General features: G+C 37.3%; 1 protein-coding gene across 1 annotated transcript; it reads right to left on the bottom strand.

Annotated features, from left to right (window-relative positions):
- Nucleotides 1-1,308: 1,308 nt before the first annotated feature.
- Nucleotides 1,309-2,685, bottom strand: LOC148800869 (uncharacterized). The gene has a single exon (XM_088903698.1). It carries the CDS (start codon nt 2,561-2,563, stop codon nt 2,357-2,359), a length of 207 nt encoding a protein of 68 aa, XP_088759824.1. The 5' UTR covers nt 2,564-2,685; the 3' UTR covers nt 1,309-2,356.
- Nucleotides 2,686-17,092: the final 14,407 nt, after the last annotated feature.

The following is a 17,092-nucleotide window of genomic DNA, read 5'->3' as shown; positions in this document are numbered from 1 at the left end:
GGTTCCATTTGACGGGAAGGTGCAGAAGTGCAGTGCCGGCCACTCTTCAATTGCTAATAGCTTAATTGGTTCACCGTGGATGACAAACATAATGGACTCTAAACCCTTTTTTTATTTGACAAAGAGGAAGAAGAAACCCTTAACCCCTGTTTTTTTATTTGTTTTAAAATTTAGTATAAATTTTAATATATTAAAAACGGTATAGGAGGAGTGAAGGGCATTTAAAACATATGTTAATCCCACTCGCACATATGAGATTTAGGCATGAGAGGGTGCTGGCATGGAACCCTTTGATTTGATATATAGGAAGATATGCAGGACGAATGTACACTCCATTAAACCATGCGTCGCTTTTCCTTTTAGCTTTTGTGTAGTTCTCATATTTAGAAAAAAACAAGCAAAAGGCAGGTTCTTTGCGTCCAAATCTACTACCCATACGTAGGGGTGCAACTTGGGTAGGCCCAACCCAAGCCTTAACCGGCTCAGCCTGAAATTTACATGAGCTGTGCTTGGATTTTCAGTCTTCGGGCTGGGTTTGGACCCAAGAAATCAGGCTTTCTTATTTTTCGGGCCAGGGTCAGGCTTAGTCTTTAGGTAGTCTAAACCTGGCCTGAGCCCAGCCCAACTATACACATTTATATATATATATATATATATATATATATATATATATATATATATATATATGTATATATGTATAATTTTAGAATGGGTTCATTGACCAACCCAAACCCGACTCGGGCCCAACCCCAACCCGAGTTCATCAAATTATAGTATGGATTGGGCTCGGGTTGGAAAAATCAGGCTTAGTCCGAGCTTGGGCCTTAAGCCCAAATTTTAGGCCGGGCCTAGGTTAACCATAAACCCGGCCCAACCCGCCCGACTTGCAGCCCTACCCATACGACACTACAGCCAAGTTCGGATTGGCTCCCTACAGTTCACACCCCAAAGGCCCAAACACATGTATGAAACCTCTGTGGGGAGCATTGTGTTGGTGGTAATTGGTATTGCTTGGGGCGGGCAAACTAGATTTAACAGTGATTCTTGATCAAGCCTCTCTCTGCAGTCTTAACACACAATCGAACAATTAATTCGGGTCCAAATGAAATTCTTTAAACTATTTGGGTTTAGACATCATTTTGTTCAACTCTTTTCCTACTCTGTGATCTATATAAATGCATTTCACAAACTGAAAGACCTCCATCTTACAAGTTAAAAATCTGAGGAAAGAAAGTCACTCTCTACTTGAATCGACAAAATGGGTTAAATTCTCAAGTTTTTGAGGAAATTTACGAGTACATGAAGAAAGGAGAAAAGAAGAAATGATTACAATGAAGAAAACACTTACAAATTTAACAAAAACCTGAAAAGCTTTACAGGATTACATCAACAAGAAACTCTGACAAGTCTATTCAAATGAAGAAAATTACAGACACCCCCAAGACCCAGCTGAAATCCACCCAACTACAAGTACCAGATCAGGCTTCAACAACCTCCTCATACCTTCAAAGCCCCCAATCAGTTTTTCATGGGACAAAGCTTTCTCCACTCTGCATTTATCTTCTCAATGGCAGTAATGAGACCATGATTTCTAACTTGCTAAGTTTCCCATCTTCTATTAGCCACCATACTCGAGAACAAATGCTGAGAGAAGGCTGCTCTGGGAAAAACCACCACCCCGTTGGCCCATCAAGACCCATTCCCTTCCAGTCATCCTCTTCCCAAAACAAATCCAACGCCTTAGAGCGTGCATCTCTGCCCCCTATCGACTCCAAGAACTGTCTCAAATCAATTCCAGGTTCCAGCTCGATCGCCCCACAAACACTACTCCTTCGCTCAACGCGACCAAATTAGCACCCACCATCATCTGGTTCTCAAATTTGCAGCTCTGGCCACATCCAGCTCCACCAACATACATTGCCCATCCCATGACCTCAAACAATGGCAACAACCGACCACCTTACGACACCGTAATCCCACTAGCGAACATGGCCTATTTCCCTTTTCCGGTAACGATATAACCACCAGACACAGGCGCGTCAACTACCCAATACACACCCTCGTTCAGGCCGATAGGCGATTAGAACACCGAGAACTACAGGTCCAACATCAAACAGGTGGACAGCAATCGTAAAAAGGGCATTCTCCGGGTTTGGAGCGTAGACTGTCAGCGCATAACCTGCCGATACAACGAGAAGCCATGGCGCCACCCATGACTCCAATGCCAATCAAATCAAGCCCTCATGGGTAGTGCTGGGGGTCATGGGTTTGGGAAATACGAAAGACAGCAAATTTTTCAGAAAAAAAAAAAAAAACAGAAAATTTATATATTTGTGGATATGGTTCTAATTACAGATCAGAAATGACAACCGCAGCAGAGGTAGAAGAAACAGAGAGTAGATACGAGAAAAATTGCTTCAAAGACAGAGAGGATCTTGAAGAGGACATCGTCAAAGAAGGAGAGATGGAAATCCAAGCGCTTCCATCGAAACCCAGAGCTGCGAAACCTCCATGGCCATGAATACTTGCCTAGTTTCTTGAAAGGCCAGCGTTTTATCCCCATCAAAAGGGACCCGAGGCAGAGAGCGTGAGAAGTTTTTTCTTGCCTTCTAAACTCCACAACTGGGGTTGAGTTTGTTCATATTGTTGACACTTGACACGAGTGATTTTATAACAGAGAGAAACAGATATAGACAGACAGACAGAGAGAGGAGAGAGTTTCGATTCCTTCGCCCACACGAATTTCCATGTTGCTGGCGGAGCGTTGTTTTTTTTTTTGAAAGTTCCTGGGACTTCGTAAGGGGCATTTATGTCATTTTGAGATGAAAGCGAGGTGTCTAGTGGTCTGAAAGTGTTGTTTGCCCCGTTGGTCTAGACTGTAGAGGTCAAAGGGTGGTTGATTTTTCCGCGTTTTCTTCGTCAAAGGTTTCATCATAATCTAGGAGGGAATATATATCTGAGGCTACGAAGTATTTGGGTACACAGATGATCCTATTCCAATTGGATTAGGGTTGTAGAAAGTGGGAAAAAAAAAGAGTGACTATATGCCTAGAGCTCTAGAAAAACTGGCCTTTACCTGAACCAGTTGAGTGGGGGAGAGAATGAAAAACTGAAAAAACGAACCGAATTGAATCGATTAATTTGATGTTTTGCAAAAACCGGTGGTATCGGTTTGATTTTTAGTTAACTTAAAAGAAAAATTGTCGGTTAACCAAATCATCATATAATCTCAGAGTGAATTGTTTTATTAAATATATATTTAAAGTTTTCCTAATATTTTTATAATTTTTATTATACTTTATGATTGAAATGATAAATTTGATAGATATTATATAAGAAAATATTAATTAAAAATGTTTACTTTATTAACATATAAATAATTTAATATTTCGCTATCGCTTTTATTATCAAATTTTAAGTTTTCAGTTATTTAAATAAATAAATATAATTTTTAGTATAATAGGTCTATATTGGGTGAGACTTGAGTATCCGGATTATTTATCTAGACAATTGTAAGTCTGTGATTTTGTTCCAATTAAGAATGGATTCAGGAATGAGACCACCCTGTTTCGATCTAGACCCAATCAGTTGACAACCCAATGTATTGTATATTTGTATAGAAGAGAAAGAGAAAGAAAGAGGAAAAATAATATAGTAAAATATTAAATAAATCTATTCATATGGTCATTTGGACTTAGAAACCAAGACAAAAATCAGGGGCCAAGGGTGGGAATATAACAGGGTGCATGTGAGACCCATTGTCATGGGATACATATGTCGCAACCATAGTTATTGCTTTTTAATTTTTTTATTTTTTATTAGAATGGGCCATTCGTTTGAATCGAACGGTTGAACCATCGATCCAAAAATAAGTAGCCAGAACAGTTCCAATTCCGGGTCTATAACTATATATTTGATCCCATGCCTATATAGAGAGACACTGAGTGACCATCTAAGCTACTAGACATTAGATGCCCTTGGAGGGGAAAAACGTCTAATATTCAATAGTATAAATTTCCAATTAAAATTGGAGGTAGAACCATAGAGGTAATAAGAATATCTAAAAGTTGTTAAAAGAAATAGAAATGGCAATGGGACGGGTGGGGATGGGGGAGTCACCCCCAACCCTTTTTTAATGCCAAATTCACTATTTTTTTTTATTTCTACTTTGTTCCAAAAACATTTAAAAATAAACTAGTTACAATTTACAATCCTATCAACATATTCAACCATATTTTTACATTAGACTTGATTTGCGAAGAGAATAAATACAACTATATAAATGCGAAATCTTGTATTGGCACTGTACATATTTATATTTGTTATACATATTCTTCCCAAACTGACCTTTAACTAATTGACACAACTACTCAACATAAATCCTAAGTAATAAACACGATCATCAATTACTAAGTAAGGATCTCGGTGGGGGTCGGGTGGTGTTCTCCCCACCCCGTTCAGGGAGATGAAAATTTCTCCATCTCCATCCCCATGAGGAAAGTCATCCCCATCTGCACCCCGTTCAGGGTGGATTTCTATGACTCCATAAGAATCAAAAAAAAAAATGAAAAATTTTGCCATCTCTAAGAAAATATTTAGGCTCAGTTTAAGAATAATATAAATACACAAACATAGATGGTGCAAATACAAGATTTTGCACGGTGCAAATGCATAATACAAAATATGTACAGTGCTCATTAAAATAAATTGTGTACAAAATAATAGAAATATATACAATGCAAATGCATATAAAATAATACAAAATATAAGGTTTTGTACTCTACAAAATTGTATTTGTACTCCTTCCAAACTGAACCATATTTATTTGTATTTGCATGCTTTCCAAACTAAACCATATTAAAAAAATTTCCAAATCACTGTCTCTTTAATTTTGGCAAATACAACCTTATCATGTAATGAAAATTTACCAAATTCCCAATCCCAGCTTAGAATAGAAGGGGTGTCAGTGGTATTCTAAAATCTGATTTTGAATTCGAAATTCAATATAATCGAATCGAATTCGGATATGACCTTATTCGATTCAATAAATATCTGAATTCGACTGATTATTTAATTCTTATATATAACATATGAAATATTTAAATATTTTATGTAATTTATACATATAATAATTAAATTATATAAATAATTTATATTTATATATATAATATTTATTAATTACCTAAAGTAATTAATTGGTTGAGTTCAAATTGAATCAAATATTCGAATATTTAATCAAATTTAAATCTAAATATTAATTTCCAATATCCATAGATATCAAATTTTCAGATTGAATTCAAATTCGAATATTGCCAGATTCCATCAATTCAAATTCGATCCGTTTACACTATATACTGCTCATTGAACATGTTGACAAAGAAACAGCCATATAGGCATTTTCTTACTTGTTAATTTTTTATTTTATTTATTCATTAGAAAAAAAAATGTCAAGACATCTAAAGCCATGATTTGGGAGAAGCCCGTAGAATTCAAACACCAGTAACCAACTAAACGTGTATTGGGTGCTGAGACTTTTGGCCTAAAAATTCGATCTCTCTTAGATGCGCGTTTTTTCTGGATTCAACACCAGCATTCCACAAATATTTTGTTTTTGTTTTTGTTTTGGGTGGAAGCAAGAATCTAATAACAATAGATTAGTAGATTATAAAGTTATCTTCAAGCAACTGTGCAACTTTGCAAGAGCCAAGACTCCGTTTGGTGGCCCTAGTGTATAAACCTGACAAAAACTGATGGGAGCCCACCGCCCTCTCATCACCTCCCAACTCTCAAGAATATTTTTGACGGTGATGTCAAAACCAATGTTGTCTGCTATAATTTGGAGATTCCGTTTTTTATTTTTCTTTTCTTTATCTTATTTACTGCAGAGACTCTGTTTTTAATTTAAAAAAAAAAAAAAGTTTTCTCTTTCATCTTACGTAGGCCATCATTTGACGTGGGATCATCTCATTCGTTGTTACGAGGAAACGTTGCATATTGGAGAATTGGATTTGTACCTCATAGAGCGGTCTCCACACCAACCTTAGGGTGGTCAACAAATTAGGTCTATATAGAATCGGTACTGACCGAACAAGAAATATTGAGAAACGGAAACAAAATCGGACAATCGGCTCTGACCCAATATATCCGATTATGTGTAATTGCAACCGATCCATTGGGGATCCAGTAAAGGATCCTGATAACGAGTCCGGATCTCCTCTTCACGATAACTCTGTTCATGTTTATTGTAGCCATACATAAAAAACATTTTATTCTCTGCATAATATTAGGACTGTTCACGGGTCGGGTTGGGTCGGTTTACTGTGATTTTTCCAACTGACCCGACCTGCTCGGATTACCTGACATAGAAATTGAAACCGACCCGGTGTTAAGTAAAATCAACCTGGTCGGTTTGAATCGGGTTGGGTCGGTTTGGGTCAGTTTCGGTTTTAAGTTCATCCCTGTGATAAAATCCTGCTAATTTTAAAAACCTTCATAAATTGAACATCATTTCAGCCATCTCCTATGATAAAATTAAAATGAAAAGTTAATCACAAAAGTTGTTCATTAATCACTATTCACTAATCCAAAGTTTCTTGCAACCATTCAAAAACTAGGTGGCCTAATGGGCTTTGGAACTTCATGTTTGAACTAGGAACTAAGTTGGTTCAGTTCGGGTCGGTTTAAGAATTTGTACAACCCGAAACTGACCCGTGCTGATGAAAACCTGGCCAACACGGGTTGGGTAGGTCCGGGTTGGTCGGTTTGGTCGGGTTAGGCCTTCTTATGAACAGCCCTACATAATATTATGCAGGGGGAGATGTTTTCAATTCACGGGGGGTAGTATATTGTGGGCAAAGTTCTCGTCGGCAGGAGATTCGGAGTCTCCTGATAACAAGTAACCAACTGATCCCCAATGAAGCGGAGCCCATATACTTCACAAGTAAAATCTTTGTGAATATGACATCTAACCATATATTAGGAATGTTTTCTATACATATTTGTTAAGTTTACAAGCTATTCGAGCTTGACTCGAGAAAAGTTTGGCTTGGCTTAGTTTAAACCGAGTTTCGAGCCGAATTCGAACCCAATATATAGTCGTTTGCTAATTGAGTTGAGCTTGATCCTAGTGAAACTTGGCTCATGAGGCTCGCGAACCTAGTATTAACTAAATATATAATAAATAATTTTATTATATATAATAATATTTTATTTTTGATGTATAATAGTAAATAATTTTTATAATTCCTAATTTTTGTCTAAAATTAAAAAATTAAATTTATGCATAATAATTATTTTTATTTTTCAAAAAAAATTGGTTTATAGTCAAGTTCGAGACGGGCCGACCTCGAACTTGCAAGCTATGAACGGAGCCAAGTTCAAGCTCAAGTCTCTAGCTCGAATCGAGCTCAAGCTCGAACTCGAGCCTAATACTATTCCTACGAGCCAAGCTCAAATAACCAAGTATTCAGCTTGAACCCACCCTACTTGTATAGTAGGAGAACCACCAATAGCCTCAGCCTTAGCATACTTGTGGACTGACTACCAAACATGGTTCAAAGTATCAATACACCTTTGTGGATCGACAAAGGTGTATCTGTATTTTAAACCATATTCCTTTTATTTTTAAAAAAAAATTCTTTTCAAAATTTAGTTTTAAACATATTTTTATATATCTTATTTAAAAAAATAGATTCCCAAAAACACTTGTAAAAAGATGTATTGAAGACTAAAAGATACATTTGACGGTATCAATACTTTGAACCTTGCTACCAAAGTGATTATGTAGGTGTTTGGCATTGGTGTTGGGAACATCGCACCGTTTTCTCATAAAAACGGTGTTGGGCATATAGAGTGGTAAGCACCGTTTTCTTAGAAAATGATGCTTATTTTTTGTTTGGAATTGGTGTTGTCACATAAGCATTTTCTGAGGAAAACAACACTAGTTCTATTTGGTACCAATGCCGGCAACAATGTTTTCAATATGCATTGATCTATATTATCCAACGCCCAAGATGATGCCACATTCATGCCGCATAATTGCACCGTTGGCAGCAATGCACCGTTTTCTTAGAAAACATTGGATTTGGCATTGCTCTAGACCACACTTTCCTGATTTCCAAGGTGTGGTCTGGAGCAACGCTTTTTTCTAAAAAAACGGTACCAAACAAGAGGGCATTGTTTGAAGCATGGTTTTAAAAAATGACATGGAAACGAAACTGTTCTAGCCACTGGTTTCCAGGTCGACGGTTCGACCGTTCAGTTCGAAAGGATGGCCCATTCTAACAAATAAATTAAAAAAATAATTAAAAATAAAAAATGGTCAAAACTGTTGAATGGGTCGACGGTTTGACCGTCAGGTTCGTAAAGATGGCCCGTTTTGACAAAAAATTAAAAATAAAAAATGGTCAAAACCGTTGAACGGGTTGACCGCTCAGGTCAATGGGTCATTGACTGATTTAATGGTTTTTCGCTAGGGACCGGGTTTGGGGTAAAACATAACCAATTGCTTGGGCGGTTCCCAGGCCAAATGGTCCAACCATCCAGGTCAACAATGGTTTAAAAATCATAGTTTGAAACACCGCTTTCTCTGATATAGCACCTATGTGGCACCATTTTCTCAGAAAACAACATCGATGCTAAACACCTATTAGGTTTAACTTTGGTTGTTGGGGGCCAACAGCCTTTCCTGTTGAGAGAGTTTCTGGGTTGGGCACATTCATAGCAGGTTCACCCATTCACGGGCATGCTTTTGTTTTTACTCAAAATAAATCAAAAGACAATTACTAATTTGCCCACTCTCATGATAACGTGCCCAACCCAAAAACTCTCTTTCCCACCTACTATGATTGTTCTCTTCATTTTCCTCAGCCATCCGGGTTCAAGTATCAGCCGGATTTGTCAAATCAGTAGCTTACGTGACAAAGTCAAACTATCCGAGAATACTGTGAAAGAAGCGTGGAAGCTGACATAGGCACATCAGCTGGTAGAAGACCCATTGAGAAGGGTGACCGCCGGCAGTCAAAGTTTGAACAAGATTTTTAATACTAAAATTTGAGCCAAGTCTGCACTGTGACTTGTGAGAATCTGAGGACATCACCACAGTATGGTCCAATTGACTTCTTTGCATTTATTTAATTACAATAACACCTGAAATTATAGTTGTTAGCAACAGAAAATATTATCAATTTAATTAGGACTTTTATCAGGGTTTATTTTTGTTTTAGGTGACATGGTGCCATCAATTGTGTCACCCAGATCCCTGACCCGATATACCCGATCTGATTAGTATGGATCCATGGATTGGTACCCGAACTCAAACGATATGTTGCCCATTTTTATGAGACACACGGAACAGAAACGCTGATGCCCTTGCATAACAGAGCCCTATCTATCTTCAATTCTTCATTATTCTTTTGTAAATGTCGTCAATTAAACTTAAATTGTTATTATATTAATTAATTAATACCGAACAAGGCTCAAAGTATCACGTATTGGTCCCACCAATATGCTAAATAGTAAATACTGGGAGTTAGGATATGTAGCCAGTTTTGGAGGATAATATCCTTCCTGGTGTAGATGTTTTGTAGGGATGGCAACAGACCGGGTTTAGAAAGGGTTTTGTAAATTTTAGATTTTTTCTACCTCTCTAAACTTTCCCATCAGTACTCGCTTCAAAACATGTGACGGATTGGATTTTGAAAATCCAAATCCTCTTTGTACATAAGAATGCAAAATCCTCTCTAATCCTATTTTTCTTGTATTTAAGGGCAAATTACTATTATTTCTTATTATATACAAATAATAAAAAAGTAAGATAACATGAATAAATAGTAAAATTTCCTATTATTTGATTAAGATATGTAAAAAATACAAATTCTTAATCATCTTTCATATAAAATTCAAAATATTATTAAATTCAACACTTAATACATCAAATTCATATGTTTTTCAACAATATGCAAATCGAGGAATATTAAGTTTAACCTAAATCCATCTTTCAATCAAAATCCATCCTTCAAGCAAAAAAAAACTGTCCCAACGAAACAAATAGGGATGGATATACCACCAAATAGGTTAAAAAGTATCATCCCTAATGCTCACCTTTTTTTTTCCATTTTACTAGACTTTTTTTTACTTTTTTGTAATAACTTTTTTGCTAGATTGAAGATGGACTTTTGCTGTAATGATTTATAATAATTCCTTACAAGCATAAGAAGCCCATAACACCGTGCAAAGCTGTCCTTTACAACCCAAAAGACAAGAACTAGAAAAATTGGGGCTCACTTTGGCTCGGACACGTGTACTAGTGTTTATTAAATTCATTTAATAATAATTGATGGTGCATGATTTGGATGTTCTTAGCTGTATGGCAGTTTGGATGTCGATCTACTTTGTTGGCTGGTCGAATTGCAAAAAAATAAGGCTCAGAGGACCCGGGGTGGCTTATCTAGTGTGGGTGCTCCGATGTTTAAGTTAGTACTCTGTGTATGAGCTTAAAACTTGTATGCTAGAAGGCTAGTGAGCAAATAATTGTGCATACCTTGCGTCGTTGGGGTTTGTGCCCTTATATATGTGAGCTATCGTAGGCCTTACGAAACACCTTTGAGATCCCCGGTCTGTGCTACTTAGAATTCGTTTTGCACCAGGAGGTGGATTTCGTGTTAGCCGATAAGGCTTATTGAGTCTGTCCGATCTGGGCGGGATAAGGATAAGGCTTGTAGACGTGCGGCGTGATCCCGAAGAGGTCGGAGACAACTGGCTACCTTCTAGAAGTTGGCTACGTGTCACCTCGATAGGTCGGACTATTGCAAGCTGCTTGGACCTCAATCTTGGCCGAGTTGCTCGAGGTACCCGAGCTAACCTGTCTTGCTAAGGTGGCAGGGAATGCCGAGTCATCATCCAATCAGCAGGTGGCTTCCATGTGTCTAGGTGTTGATAGGTCGGGCCAAATTACCCATCATCAATTGCCCCCCACTCCCGTGCCAGGGGTACTTGACCTGGTGCGGGAGTTCATGACAAGCTTAGATGGATTTAGCCCGGCCTTCGTCTTGGTCAAAGTCCGATCTATGGGTCAAACCAAAACGACCTGACTGACTCAACCTTAAAGCTAGATTGCGTATCGGGGATGCATGGACATCACTCAGATTATAAATTTCGTAGATGTCACATGCACTCAAACGATTTCAACCTCAAAGGTTGTAGGACCGCCCTCATGGGAGCTATTGGATCAAATTGATTTGAGCCATCCATGATCGACAATAACTGCTATTGGTTGTGTCGTGACGATTTGTTCGATTACCGTTTCGTATTGGTTTTTTGTTTCTAGGCAAAGACAATGGGGATAAGATTTTTCAATTGAGGCCGCTAGAGGGAATTCACAAAGAGAAGGGACATCTACCAGAATGAATAGAAGCAATGATATGTATGTGCCTACTTCAGTGGTCTATTCGAAAGATGCGATCAATGGCCTGAATGAATAGTTATATTTTCTGAACAATTGGATGACACTCCAACAGCACGAGGGTGATGACTTGTCTTAACCAAAATGATAGAAATTCAGCTGCCAACCTACTGGAGACCTAGTTGGCGACCTCATACACAACTCGGGCACCACGTCCAGGGCTGACTTGTGGTACCTCATCATTACCGGTCCAAGGGACCTCAGCACGATGAGCGACCTCCCTCTAGGACTTGTCAACTCGACTGAGGTCCAAGTAGCTACCTGCGATACGTGCTTGCTGACCTCCTCCGTGTGTGCATCCCGTTATTCTGGGATCTTCCGGAAGCCAGCTCCCGCACCAAATGTTTTGGAGAAAATCGAATAAGGCACAAAGCTCGGTCTACGTTGGTCACTACCTCCGAGGACTCTGGACCAGCCAATCACGTTTTCCCGGAGATCTTAGAGTGGCCACCCTGGATAATGCAATTCGAGCACTTTGATATTGTCTCTTTACAGGTTGACCTAGCGAACTAGCTAGCTCGGCATCGGAGCCACCTTCTAGTAGGGAACTCACCAACTCAACATTCGAACCGTCCTCCAGCAAGGAGCTACTAGATCACGCATCAATAATAATAATAATAATAATAATAATAATAATAATAATAATAATAATAATAATAATAATAATGGTGATGATGATGATACTTATTCCAATAAAATATGAATAACCATTATTGTTATTATTATAAAATAAAAGATACATTTTCTTAAATGTTTATTTCTTATTTCTTAACAAACCTAGAAATTTATTGATGCAAATTTTTTGTATTAAATTAAAACAAAATATAAAGATAAATACATGAAATTTGTGTGGATACCTATTTAAGGAGGAATAATAGATTTCCTTTGTAGAATTCTAGGGTCTTTATAGAGTGGATTTGCAAAAGAAGGACTCATGTAGCCGACCCATATAGTGGGCAGAACGCCTTGATCACTGAATACCAGCTGTAAGCATTTCAATCATGGAATGCTAAAGGAATCAAGAATATGGAAATTAAAGAAAAAGAAGAGATTATTCTAAAAATACCCTTAAGATGGTTGCCTTTTCAAAGCCCTAGATTTGAACCCACCTGACTTATTGTATTGTGATATATGGACACCGAAAGTTTGGAAAGGGTCCCATGTATTATTAGTACCATATTAGGGTTTCTATCTGAAACTTGCACCACATTAATATTTATCTAATGACAAAATTAACCCAGATTAAACCATAACTGCTATTGACTAAACTTTGTATGACAAAAACACCTCTAGTTCATTTCTGTCCCCTTATGTTTTTCACTCATTTCACAATCCACCAATGGTTCAATTTAGGGTTATTCACGGGTTGGGTTGGATTGGTTTAGTAGTGTTTTTTAACCGATCCGATCTGGTCAGGTTACCTATAGATCAAACCGATACCGACCCTCTATTAAGTAAAACTGATCTGGTTGGTTTGAATCGGCTTCGGTTTCAACCAACTCCAAGCTTTTACAATGCACATGAAGTCAAAGTGCTAATATTATATATAATATTTTAGAATATATTTTCTGGAATTATATATTTAAAACCAAAACATATATGCAAATATATCGAAATATATATTTTCTAATTTCTAAAAATATATATCTGATATATTTCAGATATATATTTATTATTTAAAACTAAAATATCTATATTTAACAGATATTTTTTCAGAATATATAGTTTTTCACATAACTCGGTTCGGTTCAGTTTGGTTTCGGTTTTCACATATGCAAACCGAAACCGACCGGTAGTGAAGAAAAACTGGCCAATTCGGGTTGGTCGGTTTGGTCGGTTTGGATTTATTTGTGAACAGCCCTAGTTCAATCTTCTCCCTTGCTTCTCAGACCGGACATTTTGGATAAAAAGGCAAGATGAATAAAGGGGTATTATGGTAAAATTAAAAACTGTTAAGACTTTTAATGAAAAATGTCTGTCAAAAGGGTATCTGCTATATCTAGGGCTATGTTTAGTTTGAAGGAAAAAGTAAGAAAAAGGAAGGAAAAAGTAGGAAAATCTATGAGGTATCAAAAGTCGGGGTAAATTTAAGAAATTTTATGAGAAGTGATGGGGAGATTGACTAATGTGGTCGGCCCTCAGAATAAAACAAAAAAATAAAAGACAAACAAAAGTAAAAAAGAAAAAAGAAAAAAAGAAAAAGAAAAGAGAAGAAAGGAATTTGTACAGGTGTTATACGGAGTTAGGGTGGTTTAGCATTCACCTTTAAGATGTGGTGGAAGAGAATATATTTTTTGGGCTTTCTTTGATTACTTTCATCCCTTTCCTTTGCAATATGGAGGGCTTTCTTGCACTCTTTAGAAGCTGTCCTAAAGAGAATCCCTTACAAAAAGCAAAACTAAAAGAAATCCCCATTTACATGGTTCATGAATGGGTCCTGATAGATTACAGTTCAGACTTCAGAGGTTGCGCTTTTGATACAAATATCAGATTGCACCAAGATGACTGCACACCATGAGCTGTTCACTGCTTTATAGCTTCAAAAGAAACATCTCAGACATGCATTCTATGGAAATCCTTACCAAAAAAGCAACTGAGCCACCAGCACACTCATCATCTTTTCTCCCATAAATTTAGACAACTGGGCCTGCTTGCTTGGTTTCTAAGGGTACCATACTATTATGGCCTGCATTTTCTTATTCACAATGGGGTGGATGCTTCTCTGTTATGGGCATTCCTTGAAACAAGGGATTCATATTAAAAAAAGAAATGCCATTACCCATTGTTGGTCCCAGCTATATGGGTTATTCGGAGGGGTAGACTAGGTATGTCCTAACCTTTTGCTTTTCGCAAAGTAGTCATCCTCAGACTCGACTCGAAGGAGTTCGATTGATGGCCCATGGGCACCCATATGTACATCTCAGCGTGCATTATGTGCTGTGGGGTATGTGTAGGGTGTATTATGTGGGCCACCAATTTGAACTCGACTCGAATCTGCACTCCCACGCTTGCCAGCCTGAAATGTTACCATTACAGCAAGTAATAAGCCCCAAAAGATGGTGGAATTCATCATTCTACTGTATATTTCTCTCTAAAGAGCTTGTTTGATATTACAGTTGAAGTGTGGCTGAACTAAAAACTTACTGCTTTTATCTTTGAATAAGCGATCATGATTCATGAAGTAGGTCGGGGGCTCTTTAATGGCTGAATGAAAAATTGAATAGATTGTTATACCCCTAAATAGCGTTGGAATCTTCTGGTTAAACGTTAGTAGGATCCATTGCGGTGTCCCCAATAAAAATGTACCGTAGGGAGTGTAAATATGAGATCAAATCAACCCTCACAGCACATCTTTGCCGTGTATTGGGAATATCTCCCGATGATATATAAAAAATGATGGTGTCATCATCGGGAGATATTCCCAATACATGGCGGATATATGCTGTAGGACGTTGTTGGGAATTTATTTGAACTCTGTAAATACATACTGCATATTGTATTCATGGAGCAGTTTATAGGTAGGTTCCAATTGCTGGATCCCATTCATAGATGACCAGTAGATCCAGAGTAGACCTGTTCATGGGCGAGGCTCAGGCTTTGCCAAAATTTGAATGGGCCTGGACGAAAGCCTGAGCCCAAAACATTTAGAAGCCCAGCCCATTAACAAGTCTAATCCAGAGTGCCCTGTATTATATGGCTTTTTTTTTTTCTACTAAAGAAACAGTAAATTATACAGTTTAGTCAACTCAGCCATTATCAAAAATCTCCTAATAAGCTCCATTATTTCATTAATGAATGGCATGCTAGGTGAACTACTGTACCTTAAATATTTCACGACATAATATAATTATTTTATCCACCAAACGGGTGTTCGCCAATGTGAATGTTTTGTTTTATTATATCATGATAAAAAAACTACCACCTCAGCAAAATTATATTGTTTTTGCTGATTTGGCAACTGTTTTTTTGTTTCTTACGAAAACAAAACTATACGCATACACAAACACATCCTAGGTGACAAACCAATAGCAATTTGCACTACAGACCCATAGCAAAACGCATTTAGCTATGGTTCAACATTTGGCTAGTTGATGACTTGATGTTAGGGAATGCCTTGATTTTCAAGTAAGTTTTTTGCAGTAAGAGGTGCCAATGGGTCAGGTTTGGGCCTGGTCCATATATCCAGACCCTAACCCTAATGTAAGCATCCTTTCCAATTCTTCCCAGGTTTGGGCCCAGATATGACAAGAGGGGATTCTACACCAAGACCTACCAAATATATGGAATTAATCAGGTATATGAAATTTGACAAAATCCTATTGAATAACATTAGGGCCATTAGTCATGTCCTAGGGTTAGGGCTGCAACTTGGGTGGGCTTGATTGAGCATTTGTTAAATTTTGAGTGGGCCAAGGCCTCAAGCTGAACATTTGGCAAAATTCGAATGGGCCAACGTGAGGGCCTGGGCCCAATGCTGTGTAAATTCTTACCAGACATCCACCTCTGTCTGACGTATTAAAAGGGGTAGACTCGATAGAGACTTAAAATTTGGCATGTTTTGCACTCTTTCTAGTTCACTGCAAACCTTTGGCATTGCAGTAGTACAGTAGCACTGGTCTCTTGTCGTGCATCACTAAAACACTCTCCCAACAATTCTGGTGGGCATTGCTTTGGATTCAAACGAAGGTAATTAGCACCCAAGATCATTTTTGTATTGGAATTTGACCTTGTAAAATACCTGCAGTGATTCGGTGACTAGGACAGTTACAAGCCAAGGGCGCAGTTGGGCTAAGATAAGCCCAAGCCCATCCCACCATACATGGGATGGATTAGAATGGATTCAACTTGGTTGAAGTTTTTATTAGTGGCCAAGATGCATTAGATATTGGGTCCAAAGATATGAGCTTTACTGTTGCATTAGATATTAGGGGCCAAGTGTATCACTAAAACCTAGGGGTGACTAAGGGGTGAGCATTCAATTTATTTGGTTAAAAATCGAATCAAATAAATTAAAATTTTAAAAAGTGAAATAAAAAAATGAAAACCGAAGTACAAGAAAATTAAAATCATCGAAACCAATTTTTTTTATTCGGTTTTCGATTATTTTGGTTAAAAACTGAATTTAATTAATATATAAAATATTCTATCTTATAACCTATAATATATATTATGAAATCGAATTTCATTATAATACATTATATATAATATATTAATATATAAATATATAGCATATTATAATATATATTTCATATTATATAATGAATTTTGGTTAATTCGATTTTTTTGATTAACCAAATTTTTAACCCTGAAAATCAAAATTCTTAAAAACTGAATTAATCGAACCAAATTACCCAAAAAAAAAAAAAAAAACTAAACTAAAAAACCGAAATCAAAATTTTCGATTCGCTATTTCGACTTTAACCGAATAATGCTCACCCCTACTAAAACCACCATATGAGCTTTATCATTGCATAAATCTTTAACAGAACAAAACTGGAGAGAGGTAAATGAAATCAGGTCTAAAGATATCCATATGTCAAACTCTTTCAGTCTTTTGGCCAAACTGGCTGTCTACGGTCGACAGCCACATGAGACATGGCAGGACTCTCCTACGGTGCATTGTGTAGCCGA

The sequence above is a fragment of the Nelumbo nucifera genome, chromosome 4 (assembly GCF_055504915.1).
Source record: "Nelumbo nucifera cultivar China Antique chromosome 4, China Antique-T2T, whole genome shotgun sequence".
Classification (NCBI taxonomy): Eukaryota; Viridiplantae; Streptophyta; class Magnoliopsida; order Proteales; family Nelumbonaceae; genus Nelumbo; species Nelumbo nucifera.
This window is presented reverse-complemented; position numbering and strand designations above follow the sequence as displayed.

Bases quoted from the DNA above. Each gene is read 5' to 3' on its own strand.
- LOC148800869 (XM_088903698.1), bottom strand. From the start codon at position 2,563: ATGGGGATAAAACGCTGGCCTTTCAAGAAACTAGGCAAGTATTCATGG.